We start from the raw sequence: 25,167 nt of genomic DNA, 5'->3' as shown, positions 1-25,167 counted from the left end.
AGGAAACATTAATGGACCATTAAAGAATATTAGCTCTTTTGTCGTCCCAGGACAATGACGGCTGTCCCATAACAGTAAGAATTGTCCTCTTAGTCACTTGGTTGTCAGTTAGATCTCTGCGGACTGTTCTTTCCAAAAGACAACTGTCTCTAAATCACCTGGTGTACAGCCACCGTAATCCAGAGGGTATTTGTTTATCTGTGAGGTCAGTGTTTTGGAATTGGAAATGGCAGAGACTGGATCTGGGACTTTTTGTAATTGTATACAAAAGCATATACTCTGGTCTCTGTGATTATGCAGTTCCCTCTCTTGCTTCATAAAAGAGTGGGACTACATAACCTAGTTATCTTTATCTATATTATCTATATTGTATGATGACTAGATAACCTAGTCATCTAGTCATCATATAAAGGTCATCTTCTAGATTTGGACAATATTGTTCATTTCTGTTTTACTGTATGGTAAATCTCAATGCCCACTGATAAAGTTGTGAAGGTTCTATCAGTATTTGTACAGTGTTCTGTACTTTCACTGAGACAAAACATGTCACACTCATCTCCTCTTTGTGCCAAAGAAAGTAGACTGGCCCAGTCCTAACCCACTTTCCAGCACCAACGTAAGGGCAATGCAGCTCCGAGGTAGGAGAACAAGCATTCCTTTACTTTGAGGAGGCCTCCATGAGTGCCCCCCAACTGCAGGATGCAGCACACGCCCCATTGGGACAGCTATGCCAGTGCTGGTAAATTGATTAGGATTTGGGCCTGAGCAGATTTTTATAGGCTGTGAGCATGCCTTGGGCTGGGCCATCTGAGGCTGCAATCTTATCCACACTTTCCTGCAAGTAAGTCACATTGACTTTAATGGGACTTACTTCTGAGTATACATGCATAGGATCGGGCCATGGACTAGCTTCAGTCTATGATGTTTTGTTTTGTTTTTTTCCAGGGAGTTTCAGGCAGTTTGAAAAATACATTTCAGCTCTTGGCACATTCCCCCATCTCAGTTTTGCTTCAGGAAACCAGGTTTTTTGTATCATTTCAAAAGCCTGGAAACTCTATGATCAGATGTAAGAAAGGGCACCTCTGTGTACACAATGAAAAGCGTTCCGTCTCTCGAACCACTTTCAACTCGCAAAAGCTACTCCAGCTAAATACTTGCAGACACTTAGCCGAGTGCAGATGTAAAGCAGATTGCTTCTGCAGGCCTCTCGGGAAGATTGGTTAAACATACCAAAACAGCTTTATTCCTAACTAATGATTTGTGTAATAATATTAATAAATGGTCTTGATGACAGTGTTTTTCTCCCCCTAAGGGCAAAATTTCTAAAAATGGGTGGCACTCATTCTCTTGCATTTGCTGTGAAATCCAGAATAACTTGCAAACTTTAGATCCAGCCACTGATAAGTCTTCCTCTTGCCTTTTGTAATTACGCTGCAGGGTTTTTTCAGGAGGAGCCAACAAAGCAACGCCACCTATTCCTGTCCTCGTCAGAAGAACTGTTTAATTGATCGAACTAGTAGAAATCGTTGCCAACACTGTCGATTACAGAAATGCCTTGCAGTTGGGATGTCTCGAGATGGTGAGCTTTACTAGTTCAGGTCAGCTGTCTTGTGTGTGTGACCCTCCTTAGCTATTTGCTTGCTTATTCAGTTCTTAGAATATTAGTATTAAACTATATAGTGCCTCTTAAGGGCCCAATCCTAGCCAGCTTTCCAGTGTGATTTAGCTGCAATGCAGCCCCCAGGTAAGGGAACAAATATTCCCTTACCTTGAGGAGGCCTCAATGACTGCTCTTCCACCACATGATGCGGTACAAGCCCCATTGGCACAGCTGCATCAGTGTTGGAAAGTTGGATAGGGTTGCACCCTAAGTCACTGAATTTACTTTGGATTAACCCAGTATCTGATTTCTGGGTTTTTTTTACCACTTACACATGCACATACACACACAGTTGCCCAAATATTGCATTTTATGAATTGCCACAGTAAATGTCTGCTTTTCTTGCTAGTCTCATATGGCCTGATGCATTTTTCTTAATATGTCTTAACTCAGGAACCTTGTGGCAACAGAATGGATACACTCTATTCTTCTTTCAACCTATTTTCATTTTTCTATGTTCTTTCTCCCCCATTACTGTTGTTCTAAATCTTGCTGCTAACTGATGTTGCAGTTGCAGCAGCAAGGATTGAAATCTCTCTTTCTTAGGTGACTGCTCCGCAGGTTCAAAGCTGCAGGTTCTCTTTGCCGTGAGAAATCCAGAATCTTGCATCTTAGAAACCCAAATTCACCACTGAGAACTGTGCAATTACATATTACACTCTATTTCATGTGATTGGATTTTAATTCTCGTTCTTTTTTCTTTATCAAAATCGCCCATTTGATGACTGGTTCCATAACTACCATCTCCTCAAACTCACACTCATGCACGGACAAGCCATTTAGGAATTGTGCTAAAGCTAACCCAACGGAATGATGCCCATCTTGACTTTCTGCTGGATGGAGCAAAAGTTCCTGCGGTGATGTCGTATACTACTTAATACATACATTAGATACAATTACAATGTGCCCTTCTAGCACAGCATTTTATTGCTGCTGCTGCCAGAGAATGTAGCACTTGGTATTCTAAATTGGTAGACACTGGTGATGATGGTGATGGGTAGTGATAAAATATATTGCTTATGAATATATTTCAGCTGTAAAGTTTGGTCGAATGTCAAAAAAGCAGAGGGACAGCTTGTATGCGGAAGTGCAGAAACACCGGATGCAGCAACAACAGCGGGATCACCAACAGCAGCCTGGCGAGGCAGAACCATTGACGCCAACATACAATATCACTACCAATGGGCTAACAGAACTGCACGATGACCTCAGTAATTACATTGATGGGCATACCCCTGAAGGTAGCAAAGCAGACTCTGCAGTTAGCAGCTTCTACTTAGACATACAGCCTTCTCCAGACCAGTCGGGGCTTGATATTAATGGAATCAAACCAGAACCAATATGCGACTACACACCAGCATCGGGCTTCTTTCCTTATTGCTCTTTTACAAATGGAGAGACTTCTCCTACTGTGTCCATGGCAGAATTAGGTAATAATGAAAGCACAAAACAAAAGTCCCATGCAGTTGCTGTCATAGTTATCCTTTGGATTAAGAGCAACACGTTTTGGCTTTTGATCACTGAAACCACATGTGACCTTTTGAGTTTTGGGATATGGCTGTAACTACGTAGGCTGCTCTTTCTCTGGACATACACTGTCACCTCTAGCTAGAGCTGATGGCGCCAATCCAGTCAATCATCTTCCCTTGGGACTGGATGCCAAAAAATCCACCTCACTGCAAGCCACTCTTTAGAACTCTTTCAATTGTAGAACTCCTACAATTTCAACTCTTTAGAACTACCCCAGTCTTCTCTGTGTGGGTTAGAACATAAAAACAGCCCCACTGGATGAGACCATAGGCCCATCTAGTCCTGTATCTCACAGCAGCCCACCAAATGCCCCAGGAAGCACAAGAGATAACAAGAGACCTGCATCCTGGTGCCCTCCCTTGCATTGGCATTCTGACATAGCCCATTTCTAAAATCAGGAGGTTGCACATACACATCATGGCTTGTAACCCATAATGGATTTTTCCTCCGGAAACTTGTCTAATCCCCTTTTAAAGGCATCCAGGCCAGATGCCGTCACCACATCCTGTAGCAAGGAGTTCCACAGACCGACCACACACTGAGTAAAGAGATATTTTCTTTTGTCTGTCCTAACCCTCCCAACACTCAATTTTAGTGGAAGTCCCCTGGTACTGGTGTTATGTGAGAGTGTAAATAGCATCTCTCTATCCACTTTATCCTTCCCCTGCATAATTTTGTATGTCTCAATCATGTCCCCCCTCAGGTGCCTCTTTTCTTGGCTGAAGAGGCCCAAATGCTGTAGCCTTTCCTCATAAGGAAGGTGCCCCAGCCCCGTAATCATCTTAGTCGCTCTCTTTTGCACCTTTTCCATTTCCACTATGTCCTTTTTGAGATGTGGCAACCAGAACTGGACACAATACTCCAGGTGTGACCTTACCATCGATTTGTACAACAGCATTATAATATTAGCTGTTTTGTTCTCAATACCTTTTCTAATGATCCCAAGCATAGAATTGGCCTTCTTTACTGCCACCACACATTGGGTTGACACTTTCATCAACCTGTCCACCACCACCCCAAGATCTCTCTCCTGATCTTTGTTTATATGCTGCATTTAAATAAAAAGTTCTCACAGTGGATTCCATAACATAGGAAAGAGATTGTTCTCTTCTTAAATGGGCTTTCAAGTCTAAAGAGAACAAAGGAGACAGAGGAAGGAGAGGGAAGTGAGCATAGAGATAAACTGGGGAGGAATAAGTGGCTATTTCATAGTGGTACATACTTACCCTTAGAGACACTATTAAATGAGGATTTTTTTTTTTGTAGTACTATGGGGGGCAGGCTTAATGGAGTTGTCCTCCTCCCTCCCCAGTGTTAGCCATGGCTCTGGTTTTGGTTTTTCTTAATCTTCAGGGCTACACTAAATCAGGCAATGTTGCATGAATTCTTTCTCTGGAATATAATGATTTTTTTTCCCCATAGGTGAACAGATGCACCCAGTATTCCTTAAGTCATTTATTAGCACATAGCAGCAGTGTCTAGCTGAGCAGGAGCACAGAGCATGCTGATTTAATTAAGAAGTAATATTTCCATGAAGAGGGCCAACTGGCCAAGGGAGTTGATGATGTCCAATGACTAGAAAACCTTGGTAGCAGAGATCAAACCACAATCCACTTCTGTGCTCTTATATGCACCCTGCTAACATCAGCTGGCCTTGGGTGGAAACTTTCCAGTGGATCATGCCTCAATAGCTCAGACTGTCCTTAATGGTTTGCATGACCTCCTTCCCTCATTTTATAGTATGGCTGCTTGTAGCTGAGACTCAAAATTGAACTCGCTGCATTTTCAGTATTAGGACAGTATGGTGCATGCTGAGTCCATTGATACAAAGGAGTTCAGTGTGGGTCTTTATCGCAAGGTAATAGTAGTGAAAAGGGTGTGAAATGATTCTTAGTACAAGTCCTTGTGTTTGATGATCGGTTGTTTTACACTATGGGAGAGTAGGTTTGCTTCCAGAAGCTTCCCCCCCTTTTTTTTGCCAAAGTCTTGGGAACTACCAGTAGAAAATGGCAGCTTGGGAAGGTAACGCCAGTTGCAAAATGGTGATTCGAGAATGTTGATATATTTGGTTGCTTTTTCCACTCTGCTCAAGCAAGGCTGGGTTGGGATTTTAACCCAGGTTCCCAGGACCAAGAAAAAGATTCAAAACACTGAGTCAGGTCATTGGAGGCACAAGGTTCAGGTGTGAAGCTAAATTACCACAATAGCAACTGGTAGGTCCTGTGTGACCTTCTGCCTCTTTCTGCTTTACGTGACATTCATATTTCTTATAAAGGGTGGTTTTTTAAAAAAATAATTCAAGGGGTTATTTGCTGCTGCATATTGTATGTGGTACAATAATCCTGTACCCCACTACTGTCCTTCCTCGGAAGGAGGAGCAGTGAGATTAGTGAATCAATGGAAGTGGGTGCACCCCCTTTTAATCTGCAGCCTGAGGGCCCAATCCTATCCAATTTTGCAGCACTGGTGCAGTCACAATGCAGCCCCCAAGTAAAGGAACAAATAGCTTGATTAGGCCTATGTGACTGTCTCCCTACCACAGGATGCAGTGCACACCCCATAGGTATGGCTGTACTGGCTTTGCAAAACTGGATAGGATTGGGCTCTGAGGCCCTAGGGGGCCTTGAGGCCTAGGATTGGGCTCTCCTGGCCCTAGGAGGAATGATGCTGATGTGTCTGAAGCCTGTCCAGTTTCAGATAAGTGACTTGTCCAGAGTATGACTATCAGTGCCCCCCACCCAAAAGAAAATAATAATAATTCTTGGAAACAGAAATTGATATTAGAGTCCCTCTTTGGTATTTTATAAATGTACTGTCCGAAACACTTATAGTTTTAATGACTGGCTCGACAGAACATGAAGTGGAGTTGCTGTGGGGAACCTTTTTTTTTAATGCATGCCACTTCTTGCTCACTGTTTTAGAACATCTTGCACAGAACATTTCTAAATCACACATGGAGACCTGCCAGTACTTGAGGGAAGAGCTACAGCAGATAACATGGCAGACTTTTCTGCAAGAAGAAATTGAGAACTACCAGAGCAAGGTACTGTCTTGAATAACATGCCAAAAACGCATTGTGTTTTTGTAAAATGTCCTCCTTGGAGGACTTCACAATCCAGATCACATTTTGTGCAATCTGAGAATAATCTTTCCTCCCCCCCCCCCACCAGTAAGTGGGGTGTATAAGTATTATTACATGTTCATGCTCAGGCTTGGACTTCCTTAGGAAGAGAGATCACTAGAGTCTTTATTGTGTCTTTGCAATACAGTATTTGCTTTACTTACATATATACCAATTTGAGCATTTGAATGGAATTAATTAGCATGCTCCTACAATCAGCATCAAGTCATATCCTTAGCTGGCAGCCTTGGGCTCAAGGGGCCCTGGGGATTGGCTTGCTGTCTCCAGTATCTCCATTCTGCCCCGTCTCTTCTCAAAGAGATAAAGAATATGCCTCTCTGCCTACTTCCGAACAGATTTGCACACTAGCTAAAATGCTGCTATAGGTTCTTTCCACTGCCCAAGAGGAAAAAATTAAGTCACCTTGTCGTCTCCCATCTCTGTCCAGGTGTTCATTTGAGTTGAATCAGAGAGCTTGAATCATTCTCATTAGTTAATCTTCTTTTGTTCAGTCCAAGACCAGTCACTGCTGGGAAGAAAAGCCTAGCTGCCATTTACTGCTACTAACCAGCCTTCTGTATGTGAGAGATCCAGTATTTGGTTTGCCTCCATTTCCTCTTCCATTTGCCTCTTATTGATTACTATAACTCAAAAGCCCATTCTCCAATTCTGTAACCGTGTATATCTTCAAATAATAATAACTTGCATTGCATGCTGGCATCATGGCCACAATTATGGTGAGACCCAGAAGCTTTGTTTGAACTGATGGCCAACATATGAATGTATTAAATCAATAAGGATCTGATACAATTGTAGTTGGAAAGGATCTTCAAGGTCCTTGAGTACTATCACCTGCCAATGCAAGCAGTCTACAACTATGACATCCCTGATAAATGGCTATCCAGCCCCAGCTTAAAGATGCCCAACAATGGAATCTACACCTGCCAGGTGGACTGTTCCACTGCTGAGCAGTTCTTACCTTAATAAGTTCTTTCCAACATTTAACTGAAATCTCTCATCATTTAAACCAGTGGTTCTCAAACTGGTGGGTCGCGACCAGTTTGTGTAACACTTCCCCTGTCCCTTTAAGGGGCGGGGGAAGGAGAGGAAGGCAGTGACATGATCCCCAGGATTACATCGCTGGGGGGGCAAAGGGGGGTGTTTTGCACTTAGGCAGGGCTGCAGCAGGCTTCAGGAGGTGCGGACAGCCCTGCACAGCGCTCCTTGAGGCTTGGAACTTTCACTAAAAGCGGGCACAAAGCACCTCCATTTGCCAGAGGTGCTTTGCACTCGCTTTTAGCAAACGTTCCAAGCCTCGGGAAGCTCTGTGCAGGGCTGTGCTGATTGCTTATCCTACGGATTTGAAGATGTTTGTCCATGAAAAAGTGTCCTAAACAGAGGGTCTTGGGGCATTTTTGGCTATTGTTGTAAGCCTAAGGGCAGGGCCTGTCCTTGATTTTTCTGTGGAGTGGCCACTGTGGAGTGGCCACTGCGCAAGCAACAGGCTGCTTGGGCAATGCGCGAGCGGCCTGCCAGTAAGCCCCAGGGAGGGCAGGAGGAGGAATGAGGAGGAGACTGGGATGGAGAGGCAGGTAGTATTGATGGCAGCAATGCCACAGATTTCCTGTTCCCTTTCCCAGCCTCGATCCACCGACCGAGGTCCACCTGGACTTGTGCTAGCAAAGTAGTTGGCACAGGTATGGGTTGACACATTGGGGCAGTGGTGGTTTGTCCTGGGGAGAGGAAGCATCTGTCCTTTGCCTTGAGGAGGCCTCTAAGGCCCAAAACACTCCTACAGGATGCAGCATGTGCCTCATTGGCATGGCTGCATTGGCACAGAGGGTACGATTGGACTACCCATTGCATTGTGAGCCCATCGTACAGCGAGAACCTACAGTATATTAAAGATTTCCAGTATAACTTGCTTATCTGAGCAGCTTGAGATGTTAGATTTTTGTTTCTTTATTCCATCTTTCTTATATAGTGAGCATTTTCACTGAAATGAAATTGCTACCCAGGCACTCAAACTCGGTAGTACGATTAAAATGCCATTTCCTAGGGCTTGCTTGCATGTTTTATTCAGAGTTGATCTCGCCATTGTTATTTTATTTCTCTATAGGACTCACCTTTGATGTTGTAGTATACTTTATTGTTAAAATCCTGGCAATACCCATAAAACCCTGCCTGTAATCCCTCGCAATATGTGTAATTGCCACCCCCAGGATACCCAACTGCAAACTGAAATAGAATATAGGAACAAGCCCCTAGATCAGCAATTTTCAACCTTTTTCATCTCATGGCACGCTGGCAAGGCACTCGAATGGTCAAGGCACACCATCAGTTTTTTGACAATTGACAAGGCACACCCCACTGGCCACAGAGGCTCCCATCCCTCAGTGGCCCTACTAACAAATGATCTTCCCCCAAATTCCCACGGCACACCTGCAGACCATCTGCGGCACACCAGTGTGCCATGGCACAGTGGTTGAAAATGGCTGCCCTAGATGCTGAAGTGCATTTACTAAACATGTCTGCCCCTCGTTGTCCACTGTCCCTGTCAGTTAGTTGTGTGAATTAATGGGCAAGAAGCTTGTTCTGGTTTCTTGGTTTTTTAACATTTCTTTCTTTATTAACAATTTTCATAAGCCCAGAATAGCAGCCTATCCTTTTTCTCTTTAACAGCAGAGGGAGGTAATGTGGCAATTATGTGCGGTGAAAATAACAGAAGCGATACAGTATGTAGTGGAGTTTGCCAAGCGCATTGATGGTTTTATGGAACTGTGTCAGAATGATCAGATTGTGCTTTTAAAAGCAGGTACGTAAACATCTTGAGATATTTTCTTGTTAAACAGTTTTGGTTGGTAGCTTTAGCTGCAGATAATGCCTTGAATTTCATTCTGTGAAACCTTAGACTGCATTTTGACTATGTGTGTTCAGCTCATTCTAATGAATCGACATATATATGCCTTGCTATATTTGTGAGTTCAAATTATCTGCTGAAAGCAGAATGTTTAATGTTGAAGTGGCAAAAAATAAAAAAATAAAAACCTTCAAGTAAAAGCATAAATTATGTTTGTTAGATTATTTTCACAATGCTATTGTTAAACCTGTTTAATATCTTGTTCATTATATAATCATACTGCCAGCATATGGTAGAATTGACATAAAATCAGTTCCTCAGTAATTATGGGTTGATATTTATTGATGTTAAAGAATCTAGAGAAATAATTCATTACTTAAACGGAAGTCACATCAATTTACATTTTCATCGTCATTCACGTTAATCCCAGAATCACTGTGATAAATGTAAAGCCCAATCCTATTGGGTTCAGTTACCAGGTTTGAGGAGACCCATTGCACAGTAGGGAGCTTATGGAGGTGTAAGGGGATTTAAATCCCCTTTCCCCTCCAAAGCCCTCTTGATCCCCCCCCCCCCACTGGATACATTTTTGTGCACCTTCACCAGGGGAGGAGGGGAAAAGATAGTATTAGGCTGTTAATGCTAGTGAAATTTCAGAAGTTATTTTTGCAATGCTGCTTTGTTGGTGAAAACCACAGCCCAGTGCTCTTGAGTTGCACAATTAACATTTAGATGTGCTGTAAAGAAGACATTATTTTGCATGAGGCTCCAAGTTCAATCAAAAATATCTCACTGACTTCTGGGAAAGCTGGGTTTGAGGCCTCCTGATGATCAGCGTTGGGGATGCTAAGAATGTTAATTTATCTTGACTTCTTATATCTGCTGTTTTACTCATCAGACCAGGCTGCATAATGATGTCATAAACTAGGGGTTCTTAACCTGGGGTACAAAAAAAAAATTGTGTATGTTTATGTGCATTTTAAGGAAGAGGAGGCCATAATTAGATTTCTCTCATCAGACTCCCAAAGGGTCTAGCCCCCAAGAAAGGTTAAGAACTTGTGCTATAAGGAGTTTTGGATAGACAGTGAGGAAAATTTAAATGGTTTTTCACACAACTTCTCACAATAAGAGTTTATTTAAAGCTCTTGAAACCTCCCATATGGTCTAGTAGCTGTTTCTTGATTACTGTATTCCAGCCAGCTGAAGTAAAAAAAAATTCCTTGTCCATTTAAAAATCAGAAAAGATAGCATTTCCTTTACATTCTTCGAAAGCATACAGTGAATTTGCATTCTATACCCCACCCTCAAAATTTTCTTATATAGCTAATGGAGCCGTAAACATTTTAAACTGTGTCCGCTGTAAACAGATGATAGGTTTCACTACTTAAGAATGAGAGAGGATAAGAAAAAATTGTTTTTTGAACTGCAAATACAAAATCCTGCTCAAATAATAAAATTTGTCTTGTCCTTGCTTATATTTAGGCTCTTTAGAAGTTGTGTTCATCAGAATGTGCCGTGCCTTTGACTCCCAGAATAACACAGTGTACTTTGATGGCAAATATGCTAGCCCCGATGTATTCAAGTCATTAGGTAAGGAATCATTTAATTAGAAGACAGATTTTTAAAAATAACTGTTTAAAACAAATGGACTGTGTGCTTAATCACTCAATAGACAAACTCATACAGCAATGTGGGCTAATTCGTTGATTGAAATTTGAATTAAATGAGCTATATATCTTCATGTGTTGAAATAATGTATTTTCCAAGATTTTTCCATTGGCGGAATGGTAAATTTTAAAGTACAGGAGCTCATCATTTTATATGCCCCGTTTAGACTTTATGGCAGAGGCAACTTTAAATTTCTTCACTGCAGTATACTGGAGGCAGATCAGACTGGTGTTTATGCCCCTAGGCAGATTTCTCAATCTGCTTTCTATTGAGTCTGACCTTGTCGGCTCAGGTCCTTTGAAAAGCTTCTGCTGCCGATGTCACTCGCACTGAAAAAGAGCACTTCTTTCATCATTTTTATCATTTGCATCTCTGGTACTTTCAAAATGCCCAAACTAAACGTGGCTTCAGCTTATTTTAACCATATTATATGAGTCTCAATCATGATTACTCCGTAAAACTAGGAGTTGAAACTGAGAAATGCAATACATATTCTAGTCAACGTGTCATCCAGACTTCTGAATCCAAACTGGAAAATGAAAACTGGAGAAACGTTTCTGACATGTTTATTATATGAACTACAGGTGGGGGTCTTGGTATTCGTGGGGGATCCATTCTTGGAACCACCCCATGAATACCAAAAACTGTGGATAAGGAAATCTGTGGTTTTATCCCTTTTAAGTCTGCAGAAGCCATGTGTATCTGCCCACTGCCTCTGCAGGCTTCAGAACGGCCATTTCGGCCAAAAAACGCTTCCAGCTTCCTGAGGGAAACCAGAAGTGACGTTTTTTGCCCTTATAAGGCATTCTGAGGCCTGGGGAAGCCCTCCTTATAATACCTTATAAGGGCAAAAAAGTCACTTCCTGTTTCCCTTAGGAAACCGGAGTTACATTTTTTTGGCTGAAACAGTTGTTCTGAAGCCCGCAGAGGCCATCGACGGATGTGAGCAGCCTCCGTGGGCTTCAGAAAGCCCTCCAGAGGCAACCAGAACACATCTCTAGTTGCCTCTAGAGGACTCAGGTTGAGTCAGATCCTTGCATATGGAGGCCCCACCTGTATTATGTCCTCACAAGAGCTAACATTATTATAAGCTTGGATTATGACCTTAGGGTTCCTATAATTAGTTTTCTGTGGTGTTAACATTGATTCCATGTTCAATTCCAGTTCATCTTTTAAAATATTCCAAAAGAGAGCCTTTATTATTTTTGCAATCTATACATTTCTGTTTTGTGTACAGGCTGGAAGGTATTCAAAGATTCATACACATGTATCCATAGCTTAACTATGGGGGCACTTCTCCTATCCCCACTGTAAAGTGAATCCATCATTAGGTGGACATCCATCATTATCTAATGCAGAAGTGTCAAACTCATTTCATGCATAGGGCTAAATAGCATTCATCATGCCTGCTGAGGGCCAGAAGTGATGACATTAGGCAGGAAGTGATGTCATTAAAGAGGTCATAACAAAAATAAGCACTTTTTCTCACTTAGGAACTCATAAGAATGGCCCCACTGGATCAGGCCATAGGCCCATCTAGTCCAGCTTCCTGTTTCTCAAAGTGGCCCATCAAATGCCCCAGGGAGCACACAAGATAACAAGAGACCTGCATCCTGGTGCCTCCCTTGCATCTGGCATTCTGACATAGCCTATGTCTAAAATCAGGAGGTTGCAGAGAAAATGCGCAAATCTTGACCATAATTCAAGATATGGAAGAGCCCCATTTTCATGTTGGCTGCCCTTTCAGCAGTAACTCCTTAGCACTGTTCAGCAGCTGAGATCCTGAGAGCCAGATTAAAAGATTCTGTGGCCCGCATCTGGCCCCCGGGCCTTATGTTTGACACCCCTGATCTAGTGCCTATAGCGTCTATAGCATGTAATTCAATGAAATAGACTAGCATGTAAGAACCTTGCATTCTTACCTTAAGGGACCATCGTATACACAGCCAGAACATATTAGTCAGAACATTGCTAAGTGACGCACACCTGAAATGAATTGAAATAATCTAGAGGTAGCATGCATATTGATTGTGTAGCATGAGAGCTGGTCTGGACTTGTTAACCAGTCAACACTGAGATTCTCCAACCCTGGGGCATGTTCAAAAGTGTAGAATGTCACAAAGGAAGCCAAAAGCATTCCTTGCTTTATTTGTTTCTACTGCAATTAGGGGAGGGGTTTCTAAACAAGCACTAGAAATTTATCATTGGGTTGGTGGACCAACATTTCACAAGCTTTGCTTAACTTGTTGAAAGTAGGTCTTTGTGTCAGCAGCAACTGAAAGCACTGCAGACACCCAGCCGCAAGTCAACCTCACAGATAAGTCGGGGGGGCAGGTTTTGAGCCATAAATCATGGAATTTTCTGTGACCCTCGGATAAGTCGGGGGTTAAACTTGGGGGTGTCTGACTCAGCGGCATGCGAAGGTCAAACCGCAAGTCAACCTCACAGATAAGTCGAGGGCAGGTTTTGAGCCATAAATCATGGAATTTTCTATGACCCTCGGATAAGTCAGGGGTTAAACTTGGGGGGTGTCTGACTCAGTGGCATGCGAAGGTCATTTGGTACCCTGGGCCCATAAATTTTTGGCACATCCCGTACAATGAAATAAAAATTAAATAATATTCTACAATTAAATCAAATATATTATTAAGAAGCATTAATACACCGTCAATCTCTTGAAATTCAGCATGCTCTGACCTCACAATTTATTTCCACTTTTGACTGTCGAAAGAGGTTGAGGTGAAGGAAGACCACTGGAAATAAGGCAAGAATTAGCAGCCATCAAAGAACCTATTCCACCTAAAGGAATTATTCTTTCTCCTGACCCTTTCAAAATTTAATATATTACTAGTAAGGATCAAGAAAATACTCGGAGATAATTTCTCAAGCATAAGATTATTCACCACCACCACCACCCGGTGGTTAATGTAGCATCAAAAGCTCTAGGAACACATATACAAGAATTTAATTTAAGATATCCATATTATAATAAACAACAGACAACTAGCAAGGCTGCAAAAACACAACTAGTAAATTGCCAAGGTGTGAAGTACAATAGAGCAAGCCAATAAGATTATTCACGCACAACCCCAAGTGGGGACTCAGAGATGGCAATTAATCCCTTACTTCTCCCCCAGGAGGGTTTCAATGGCTGCTGCATGGGCACAGAACATTGCAATGGGATCTCAGGCAGCTAAACTTTGCTGCATAAATGCCTGATTGCCTGGGAATACTGCAGAAGCAAGCATGCTCTCCTCATAAGCAGCAGTTGCAAGTGCTTCAGAGCTCCTGCCAGCATACAGCTGAGATCTCTGGCTAAAATACCTGTTGCTGCAGAATAATTCTACTCTCTGCTTTTCCTGTGTTTTTCATCTTTGCAAGGTCTCCAGGACTCTTCCAGTGAAAAGAACACACACACAGGGAGATTGCTTTTCTCTCTCTCTCTCTCTTTCCCAGATGCTCCCCCCACCCCCACATACACAAATGCAGGGACTTTTCCCCTCCAGTCCAACTTCATTGGTGAGGTCAGGGGGAAATGAGGTTAGCAAGGAGGTTTGCAAAAAGCTCTGCAAGGGAGAGATTGAAGTGTGACTGTATGCTGTAAGGGGGGGAGGTGGAGAAGAAAACAAGAGGGAATAGACTGGGAGCTCAATCCTAGGCATGCCTACTCAGAAGCAAATCCCTAAATAGTCAATGGGGCTTACTCCCATGAAAGTGATTGTAGCCTTAACTGTTTTAAGTGCGATCTCTCTCTCTCTCTCTCTACACACACACACACACACACACACACACACACAAACTTTTCCTTTTATAAAAGTTAACACTTCCTCTTCCCCCCCCAGTACAACTTCATCAGTGGTGAATGATTATGGGGAGAGGGTTAGCAAGCCTCAGCTTTGCAACAGAGAGTAAGGGGGGAGGGGGCAAAAACAAGAAGAGGAGATGGACTTAACTCTTTCAATGGCTTGAGAAACAAAGGTACAGCCTTCTGCAGGCTGCCTCTCTGTCTCTCCTATTTTTTTATAAGGATCACTCTCCCCCCTTCCCCAACCCTGTCCAGCTTCATCCTTGGGGTGATGGGAAGGGGGTTAGCAAGTTGGCCTTTCCAAGGGAGTGCTTGAAGTTTATATACAGTAGGAAGGGGGAACAAGAAGGAAAGAGGAGATGGACGACTGCTACTCCCTCGCTCAGACACCCCCCTCCCACACAGCTCATTGTCTCCTGCATCCTGCTCTGTCTTGGGTGCCGCTCCAGAGATGCCTCTGGTGCTGGTGCTGAGCGAAGAGGGGCTGCTGATGGCTGCAGTGGCAGATGCCCCTGCTCTGTCCTGCCCAGCTGGGCAACAGCCTGAAGGAGCGCACCGGCAGGCAGCTGCAAATGCGAAGCCACAGCCCCAGCCTGCACAACACTTCCTCTCCTAAGAGATCACTTTCTTTCTCCCACGCTCGCTCCCTCCCCCCTCCTCCCTCCCACAATAGTGATTGGCTGGCTCACTTGCCTCCCCCCACCCTCGCTGCTTGCATGCCCCAGAGATAAGGCGGGGCAATGATTCAGGCTGCATTTCTGGGAAGAAAATTTTCACCTTATAGGCGAGTATCTACAGTAGTTGTGGAGGATGCAAAAGATCATGTGAAGCTCTTCTTGTCACCAGGGTTTTGAGATGTACAAAGTAATAACTAGGCTAACCTCTGTTGGTATGAAATTATGCAGACTTTTGATTTGCATAGAACTGCTCACTAGGAACCGTGTTTTAATGAAACTTCAATGGAGGTGGGAGCAAACGGTGATAATGAAATAAAAACACATAAAACTGCTTTCTGCACTTGTTTAAAAAAATCTGCCAAAAAACACCTTTTATTTGGTTTTTACTTACTATTTAATGCAGTGGGGTTGCAATGGGTAATGACAGTGGCTGCATCTTCTGACACTATGCCGCTTATATCACCTACCTAGTGCACTTCTAGAATGATTGTGATTTATAATATAAATTTTGAATAGCAACACTTAACACTGCTTTCTACACTTTTAACTTTGGAAAACAGTGAAGTTCATGAAAAATAAAACCATTTTCACCCACCTCTAAATATTAAGGATAAGAATGAGCCAACTCCTTCATTCAGATATTTTTGTCTGTTACCTCTTTCAGCCAAATTGAAGCATTGCATTACCATACTGCATTACTGTACTGCAGTACTATGCATGCCTGGTCAGAGTCCCCAGAAACTCCCATTATAATGTCCTGTTTTGACTACTATCCTATCAGCACTGGGGTGGTGACATTAGAAATCGATAGATTGGTGTTGGAAACCAGCCTGAATGCTAATGCAAAGATTGACCCTAACATTTTACCCAAATGCAAAAAGAACTCTGGGAATGCATTATCCATCTTAATAACTGCCTGTCTGTTTGGAAATGTAATACTATTTATTCCAGATTTTTGAAAGACTTTCTTTGTGGTGGTTTTGTTTTTGGCAGGTTGTGAAGATTTCATTAGTTTTGTTTTTGAATTTGGAAAGAGTTTATGTTCTATGCACCTTACCGAAGATGAGATAGCATTATTTTCTGCATTTGTCTTACTGTCTGCAGGTAAGGAAAATTAGCTCAAGCCCTTCATGAAAATGTTTCATTAACTTCTATAGATTTTTCTTAATCACTAGCCAGTGATATTCCATAAGTGTAAAATGTCACCTGCATGTTGTGGTTCAAGCACCAAGCTGCTCTTCTTTGTCTTCAAAACCAATATGTAAACAGCTATTGGAAGAAGCAGGATGGAGAGATGTAATCGACTCGGTTCAGTGATCAGTTGTGTTTCAGTACTGAAACCACTACGCACGTTGATTAGTATAATTCTGGTGATATTGAAAATGACATCAATGTTGCAAAAACCACCAACGTTCTCTCTGTACCATTTGTGCAACCTGTAAATCAATAAATCTCACCCCCCACGCCCCCCCACCAAACACCTGGGAAAGCATCTCTCTGAAAGACAGAAGCATTGCTCTTATCACATTTCCTTAATAGCAAATTGCAGAACCTTACATTCACTATGCTTTAAAAAAAAAAGTGAAAGTGCTTAAGATGGGATGTGCAACTAATAGAGCAGCATCTGAAAACACAATTTTAGGGGCAGATGCACATTTGCATGTGCATCACTCAACAATTAGTAGTTGAATGGGCAAAATGCCTCCACTGAAATGTACCATGTTCAATACAATGGCGGGCAACAGCGAAATCTGTTGGGTGTTTGATCTGTGGTGGCTGTTTCAACAGTGCAATTCATTACTTACATTGGTGATAAGGGAGTGATGAGCACACATGTGTGACTTCTTTGATAAACACTTTGCGGATCTGTTACAATTTGGACTCCACACTGCTGGTGTCAGTCAGTGTTCTTGTGGCATCAGTTGGTTCTGTATGGCCTGAGCATGTGGACAGAATCCTTTGGAGCATGAGAATGTCCACTTGATGCTTACCTAGCATGGCTTATTAGATCTGCCTAGGGTGGTTGGCCAAGAGGGCAGGAACCGTAATTAATTAATCTTTGATGGGCTGATGCCAGAAGCATTACAGCTGGCTGTGGTTCACCAGCTCCTGAGCAGGCTGTCCCTGATCCCACTGTAATCTTGAACCTCCTGTTTCTGGGCAAGATGATAAAATGGGGGGGAGGACCTCAGCTTCAAATGGTTCTGGATACCTTTTAAGCCAGACTTTGAGGCAGAGACAGCATTGGTTGCCCAGTTGGATGACCTGCATTTGGGATTGGACAGGAGTTCATCCCTGCTGGACCATTCAGGGGCTTTCAACATCTTTGACTATAGTAGCTTTCAACTGGATTGGGACTTGGAGATACCACTTTGCAGTGATTCCAAGTCCTACCTGGCTGACAGGTTTCGAGTGTTATTAGGGGCATCAACTTGGCACCCTGGTCTTTGACTTGTGAAGTGCTACAAAGTTCTATTCTGTCCCCTATATTTGATATCAAGATGAAAATTCTGGGAGAGGTTAATCATCCTCTGATGAGTTGGGTGTTGTCAATATATGGTTGACACAAAGCTCTATTAGAGCACTGTCTAGAGGTGATTAGGAATTAGATGTGGGTTAATAAACTGAAATTAAATCTAGACAAATCATATATATTGGTTCGGAGGCCTCTGATGCAGATGCTTCTGTGATTTATAAGTCCTGTGCCCTCCTTATCGGCTTTTCAGCAAGGCTCATCACATTTCTTTTTTCAGTTGGCCTTCCTTACCTAGTTTTTGTGATGGTTTTTTTGGTTCTGTTTGAGTCTTGATGTGGGTTCCTTCATTTGTTTCTAAGTTATAATTTTATTATTATTTATACTGTTGTATTTGTGTGTTCTGCTCACCATGGTCTTTTATGATGGTTTTATGACAATATATAATTGTATTTTATTTTCTTTATTTTATGTTATTTTAATATTGTAAGCCACCCAAGCACCCAATGTTGGGTGAAAAGGAGGAGCATAAATACATGAACTTATCTGTTTTTTATTACCAACTTAAGCAGATATGTCCATTCAAGTGTAAAATAGAAACCACTATGTCACCCCGTACTAGGTTCAGTGGAATAATTAATAGGATCCGTGTGTTAGAAGTTACCTGAATGGAGTGTCTTTGAAATACACTATGTTAATTACTGGATGAAAAAAGTATTTTAACATTGCACATGATTTCAGCCAAAAGCTTTAATGGTAGACTTTCATGTTACTTTACCTTGTTGGGGGAAACCCACTGTAAGGAAGATAATGCTCTGATAGGATTGAATCCCTCTTTAATTTTGTACAAATGTCATCCTGAAATCAATAGGAAATGTAATATTTGCAATACTGCAGACAGCATGCACATCTGGCTTTTGAAAGAAGCACATTTTATGTAGTCTTGCATTAACAAAAAAAAAAAAAAGAGTCTCCTCATGGAAGGTTCTGTAGAACTGCAAACATTTTAATTGTATTTCATGGCATGTAAAACTTCTGTCATGAACAATAAAGTCACCCCAAACTCATAAGAACTTCAGATCTGGCAAAAAAGAGATTAGCTACAAGATAAAGAAATGCATATTCAAAAGTGGGCACTCAATGCCAATGTTATACTCTTTTCATTTTAGATCGATCGTGGCTTCAGGAAAAGGTAAAAATAGAAAAACTCCAACAGAAGATTCAGTTAGCACTTCAACATGTCTTGCAAAAAAATCACAGAGAAGATGGAATCTTAACGAAGGTAAAGGTGATGGAGTCTGCCATTATACAGTGAATACTATATTAAAGTCTCCTTGGCAGCATGAGTTTAACAGAATTACAGCCCAATTTTAACCAGTTTTCATGCACTGATGCAACTGTGTGCTGAATTCTGTCTCCTCAAAGTAAGGGAACATTTGTTCCCTTACTACTAGGTTGCACTGTGACTGTATCAGCACTGGAAAGTTGTTTAGGATTGGGCTGCTAGCAGCTTACAGGTCTTCATGTGTACTCAGAAGTAAGCCCCACTCCCAATGGGCCTAACTCCCAGGTAAGTGTGTTTAGGGTTGCAATCACTGTGGGGCCATCGGGGCCCCCTTCCCCATCCCACCTCTGCAACATTTACCACTGTCCCAATGTTCAAGTAGGACTTTGGGAACCACTGATTTAGGGCATATTTTGCTATGCAATATTGTTCCTTTGGAACCTGATCTGGAAAATCTCAAAACATTAACAGTGAGTTAATGAAGAAATAAATAAGAAACCGCATTTTTTTTAAGACCCAATAGTCTGTTTCCACAAAAATACATGCGTGTTTACTTCAGTCTCTTCTTCCACCTGACATGTTTCTTCTGCGTAAAGTACTGTGTGAATGCCCAAGGATTATTTTGAGCTAGAATTTATCTAAGTTCATTTTGGGGACTTGTTTGCAATACAGAAGTTCTGCTGTGGAACAGAGTAGAAAGGGAGTGCTTTTGAGCATGTACAGAATACATTGCCCTCCCTACAAAATACTGCAGGATAAGGACATGGCTGTCACAATACTTTGTATGGCATCTATGGAGAAGTGACTCTGAGGTGATCCATTTTAGAAATTGAATCTGCTTCAAGTCTGATACTAAGTTTCTGGACATTTTAGGAAAGACAACATTAATAAGTGTTACAATTATATAAAATGCATTCAGTTTCTCATAGAATTTAGCCATCTATAAACTGTATATTCTGCGACACTGTGGTATGCTTAAACTGTGTCTAGCAAAACTTTTGGGTTCCAAAACACATCTATCCATGCCATACACAACATTGATGTCAGAGTTTTGTTTTAAGGTAATAAGCACTTGCCTTATTAGCTTCATGGCCTTTTTAAATTTTCAAAAGTGCAGTCAGCTGCTGATAAATGCTAGAGCGGAAAAACAAATTCTCGACCATTCCTTGCTACGTCACAAGGAAACCTAGAGCGCAGTCCTAACCAGATTTCCAGCACTGGCATAGCTGTGTCAGTGGAGCATGTACTACATCCGGGGACAGTCACGGAGGCCTCCTCAAGGTTTGGCATTGTTTGTTCCTTTATCTTGGAGTTTCATTGCCCTTATGACGGTGCTGGAAAGTGGGTTAGGATTGTGCCCTTAGAGTGTTTTGAGAACAAAATTAAAGATCGGAAATGTCACACATGCATATCTAATTTACCTTTCTCCACCCCACCCTGCCCTTCTCTACCCCTTTTTTCTTTTCCAGCTAATATGCAAAGTGTCGACTTTAAGAGCGCTGTGTGGGCGACACACGGAAAAGCTTACAGCGTTTAGAGCAATATACCCAGACATTGTGCGACTTCATTTTCCTCCCCTGTATAAGGAGCTGTTCACTTCCGAATTTGAGCCAGCGATGCAAATGGATGGGTAAACGTATTCACCTGAGCACTTCTAGAATGTTTGATGTACAAACATTGAAAGAGAAAAGGAAAAAGAAAAGAAAAGATAAAAGAAACCAAGACACTTTATATGGCCCTGCATAGACCTAGGGAGCCAACACACTGCACATCTTCTGGCAATCGGGGGTCAAAAGGCAAAAAGGATGGGAAAAATGAAACAAAAAGTTGAACTTGTTTTTCTCACGCATATATGATTTCCATTATGCCTACTGGTACGGACCCTTTTTCTGTCTCGACTTCACAGTCTTTGACCTCTATTTACACAGAAGGAGGGTACAAAAAATCAGGCGGTTTCCTTTTTCTTGTAACTCACTGCCCAGACTTTCCAATAGAACAATGTTTTGTTGATAAGAATGGCGTCTCCAGCTAGAAAACCAGCCGACTGGTGTGCATTGCAGAGGCTTCAGCATCAGTTTTGCACAACGTGCTCATTGTTCCATGAAGGACGATCTCTATTCACCCTACCGTTGACTGCCACTGGGCGGAACGGCATGAAAAGGGTCCATAGCAATAGCGACAATAGCATTATAATCTATTACAGGGTAAATGGGCATGAAGTCTATATATAGCAAAAGAGATATTGTTTATATATTGTTTTAATTAATATGAAATGTAGTTACTGGTATAGCTTTTATTGTTGAATTAATAAGGCACTTTCATTTTGCACCTTTTTTTTTTCCTTTTAAATTATATGCTAGTGTGTTCATTGTCGTGATGCATGTGCACCAGAAATTTGAGTTTAACAGAGGGAGGTTTGGATGGTCTTGGGACACTGCCGGGTGTTTATGCTGCTGTTTTCCACACTTACTTTTAAAGAGAGGCTGGTCATATCATGAAACACCTTCAGTGATTTTGTGTAACGGGGCAGGAAGAGAGCGAGGGAGGAAGACGAGCTTCGAAACTAAATTGTTAGTTTTAGCTTGTGTTTTTTAAAAAGACAATTTTTATTATATAAGCAACAACAGAGAAAAAAAAAACCCTGTTCTTCTTAAGCCTGATTGCTGATATAGGGATTAAGAAATCTGTGTTTAAGCACTTAAAGTGGGTGGTTTTTAGCATTAGCTTTCAAATCAGCCCACTTACTTAGGTGAGTAAATATAGATTCAGACAACCAAATTTAGATACCTGTGTTTTGCAAATATTGGTCCTATTCTTGTTTACATTTAAAGTGAGAGAGTGTGTGCGTATGTATGTTTTTACGTCATTAGTCTTGTATAGAGACAGATGGAATACAATCTCAAGTGGAATCTCCTTCAAATTGAGTGGGAACTACACAAGACCATGGTAGTATTTCCTGATGAGGTGTGGCCAAGAGCTTCAATCCTATGCAGTTATGAGTGCCTAAATCTCTTCAGTATTTAAGCTCAAGTAACTCTTTTGCTGGATTGTGGCCTTTCTGTTTGTTTTATATAGTCAAGAGTGGGCTTACACACTGCTACCTATTCCAGTCAGTGCTATTTAAACCAATTTCCAGTTCATTTGAATCAAAACAACTTGAAGTGGAAGTCCCTGTAAAAATCCTAGCTGAATGAGGCACTTGAGCTACCTGTACCGAGGTTGATGTGCAAGAGGCTAAGTCAATCTGTTATGTAAATAGTGAATGATGAAGTACAAGATCCTTTTCAGGTGAAGAATGTAATCTTTAAAATGAACTTGGGGAATTACTTGTAGTTTGCTCAATTTTCTCTTTCAACATCCCGTTCTTTCCCTGCCTCCCAAGAAATAATGCAGCTCTACCAAGAATGGCTTTCCATGCTGAAAGTTTCCTGTGCAGATTGCCACATCAGTAACAATTCCACCACCAGCAAGATTATGAGTCCATCCAACCCAGTTTTAGCTTGTTTTCAACTTTAGGGCTCATGGACCTTTAACAATTGTGTAGGAGAGAGAATTTCAGCATGTGCAGCTTGTCATTTGTGAGATGTTTTTGGAATGGACGAATCACACACTTTTGAGAAATCATTGAAATTTGTCCCAAGATAGAAAAAAGAATCACAGATAAACATTCGTGTTTATTGGCAAAGTACAATACTTCTCTCCCTCTCTCTCTTTATAACTATTTAGACTCTTGAGGATTTTATGCTACCCTGGGAATGGAGTTATTCCTACTGCAGCATAATTACAGTATCTCTTGTAAACAAATCCATATAATCTCCAACACGTCAATCATAATTTCAATTTTATACATTTTCTTAGGGATTGTTTTTATACCATCTGAGATACTGAATTGCTTACTTACAGTTGTTGTTATGATTACTATATACCTAGGAGTAAACCTCACTGGACATAGAGGGCCTTGTGAGTAAATATGCGCTAAATCACCCTTTTTAAAATGCCTCCACACCAAGCCAGAGGCTGACTCAACAAATCTTGTAATGGTTCTTATTTGCCATTGCAAGTGAGAAATGGCAACCGTGCTATTCATTCTCAGTGTTTGTTGGCAAGTTAGGAACACCTAATTATCCAAAATCTTACTTTCAACACTGACTCCCAGCTACCTCTTTGATGCATTTCCATCAAAGACTGAAATGATTAAAAGGTTCATGTCAGGATAACCAGTAATGGAAAGAAGCTCTTTAAACTACACCCAAGTTATTCAAATTAGAATTTCAGAGTGGATTTTATAATACAACAGCCTTCACTATCCTGATAATTTAAATGAAAGACATACATATGGATGGATGTTCCTTCTTGTCTAAATGTCTTTTTCATCAAAAGGCAAGCTATCAACCTGTCTAGACATAACTTTATCAGGCTCATGTCACAAAATAAAACTTCAGAAAAACATTTTTTTTAACCAGCTATTGAAATTAATCATTAAATTTATGGTAAATACGTTATCTTGGAGAAGGCAAAGTTGGGGGTTTTTGCTCGCTAGAGTATAATGATCTCATATACACTGTAGTAATCCATCCATTTAAGGTGATATGAAATTAATATTAGCGAGCTACAGGTGGGATTGTTCCTTAGGTGGAAATATTCTGTCTGGGGAGAGCAGCCACATGTCCCAGTTATAAATGAATGCTGGCCACATAGAAGATACAATTCTTCCTCACTTATGTCATTTATAAATCCAGTTCAGTCAAGATAGGACAGAAAGTCATGGCTGGAAAAAAAGGTAGCAGGAAGAGTTCAGCACTATTTAGATAAATGATAAAGAAACTCAGGCCTCTCACAATCTAGAGTGCAAACAAAAAAATCCCCAGTATGTGTGACCTATTCTGGCCTAATTTATAGTAGCCAAAGGACCTATGCCAATGCGTTGGCACCACACACAAAGCTGCTGCTGAACTCTGTATTTGTGCAATCACAGCACTCAGGAGGGGGCACATACTAGTATGAAGAAATCCAGTGGGGTGGGGGATGAGAAGAAATGGGAAATAGAAACGACACTTTATTTTCTTCATTCATTTCTGGTGACACCAGATCCTCTGCAAAGATGCACCAACTAAACACCACAACAGTGGACCCAGAAACAATAGCTGGTAAATATAGGAACTTAGAACTGCTTGTGGAAAGAAACGGGCTTTAGTATGTACAATGAGAAAGCCCCTGCAAACACACTGAACACATTTCTTCTTAGAAACCTCTGAACTTTCTGGGTTTATTTACACCCAGTGAAAGGAAATCTGAAAGGCTTCCAAGGTAGTCCGGTCACTCCCCCAACTTCAGTCTTTCTCCCACCCCAGTATGAGCAACTTACAAGCTAAAATCCAACCAGAGTTATTTTAAGCAAAAATGAATCCTACTAAATATACAATTACTGATTTACCACCTTTCTCCATCCTCACAAATTTTACTGTTCTGGAGCATATGATAGTAAATGTTCCATTCTTTTCTCTGGATTTTTTTTGCTCTTAAAACAAAGTTGTTTAACAAGAGTTTTCCCAATTGTGACCAGCCTCAAGTGCTAACATAGTTAAAATTCAGCTCAGCTCAACTTCAGTGTCTACCAGCAAACACCTGTGTAAGATTTGCCATTTAATAGAGACAAAAAGTATAGAATTTATTTGAGAGAAAGATTAATAGTATTTATTTATTGCAGTAAATAGGATAGGTATGTGTTATATTTTAATACGACTCTCAATCATGGCCTCTGTTTCTCTTGGTAAACAAGTTGTGGTTATGGGTTCATAGAAATTATACTGATATTGAATTTGTCCATACTTACAGGGAATGCCACGTTCCCAGTATATCCCTAAAAGGAGAAACCGGGTTTAGTCCTGTCTTGAACGTCAAGCACTTTATGTCTAAAAGTTAAGCAAACCATTCTCTTAAATAAGCAAAAATATTGAAGGCTGCTATCGCTTATAACTTTGTCAGAAACAGCCATTGGTGCATCAAATAGCACATATATCTTTTCTTCATCTCATTTAATACTCTCTTGCCAGCAAATATCTTTTGGCAATGGTAAAATAGTGGGAAA

General features: G+C 41.3%; 1 protein-coding gene across 3 annotated transcripts in view; it reads left to right on the top strand.

Moving 5' to 3' along the window:
* Positions 1-20,721, top strand: part of RORA (RAR related orphan receptor A) — a 442,115-nt gene extending 421,394 nt beyond the window's left edge. For all 3 annotated transcript variants that reach the window (XM_066635377.1, XM_066635375.1, XM_066635374.1), the window contains exons 4-11: positions 1,438-1,579; positions 2,695-3,090; positions 6,112-6,233; positions 8,994-9,126; positions 10,654-10,761; positions 16,315-16,425; positions 18,964-19,076; positions 20,549-20,721. In XM_066635377.1, the coding sequence (XP_066491474.1) occupies positions 1,438-1,579; positions 2,695-3,090; positions 6,112-6,233; positions 8,994-9,126; positions 10,654-10,761; positions 16,315-16,425; positions 18,964-19,076; positions 20,549-20,713 (1,290 nt within the window). In that variant the 3' untranslated portion in view covers positions 20,714-20,721. The remainder of the gene's footprint in view (positions 1-1,437; positions 1,580-2,694; positions 3,091-6,111; positions 6,234-8,993; positions 9,127-10,653; positions 10,762-16,314; positions 16,426-18,963; positions 19,077-20,548) is intronic.
* The last annotated feature ends 4,446 nt before the right edge of the window (positions 20,722-25,167 follow it).

This window comes from Tiliqua scincoides, chromosome 8 (genome assembly GCF_035046505.1).
Source record: "Tiliqua scincoides isolate rTilSci1 chromosome 8, rTilSci1.hap2, whole genome shotgun sequence".
Taxonomy (NCBI): domain Eukaryota; kingdom Metazoa; phylum Chordata; class Lepidosauria; order Squamata; family Scincidae; genus Tiliqua; species Tiliqua scincoides.
This window is presented reverse-complemented; position numbering and strand designations above follow the sequence as displayed.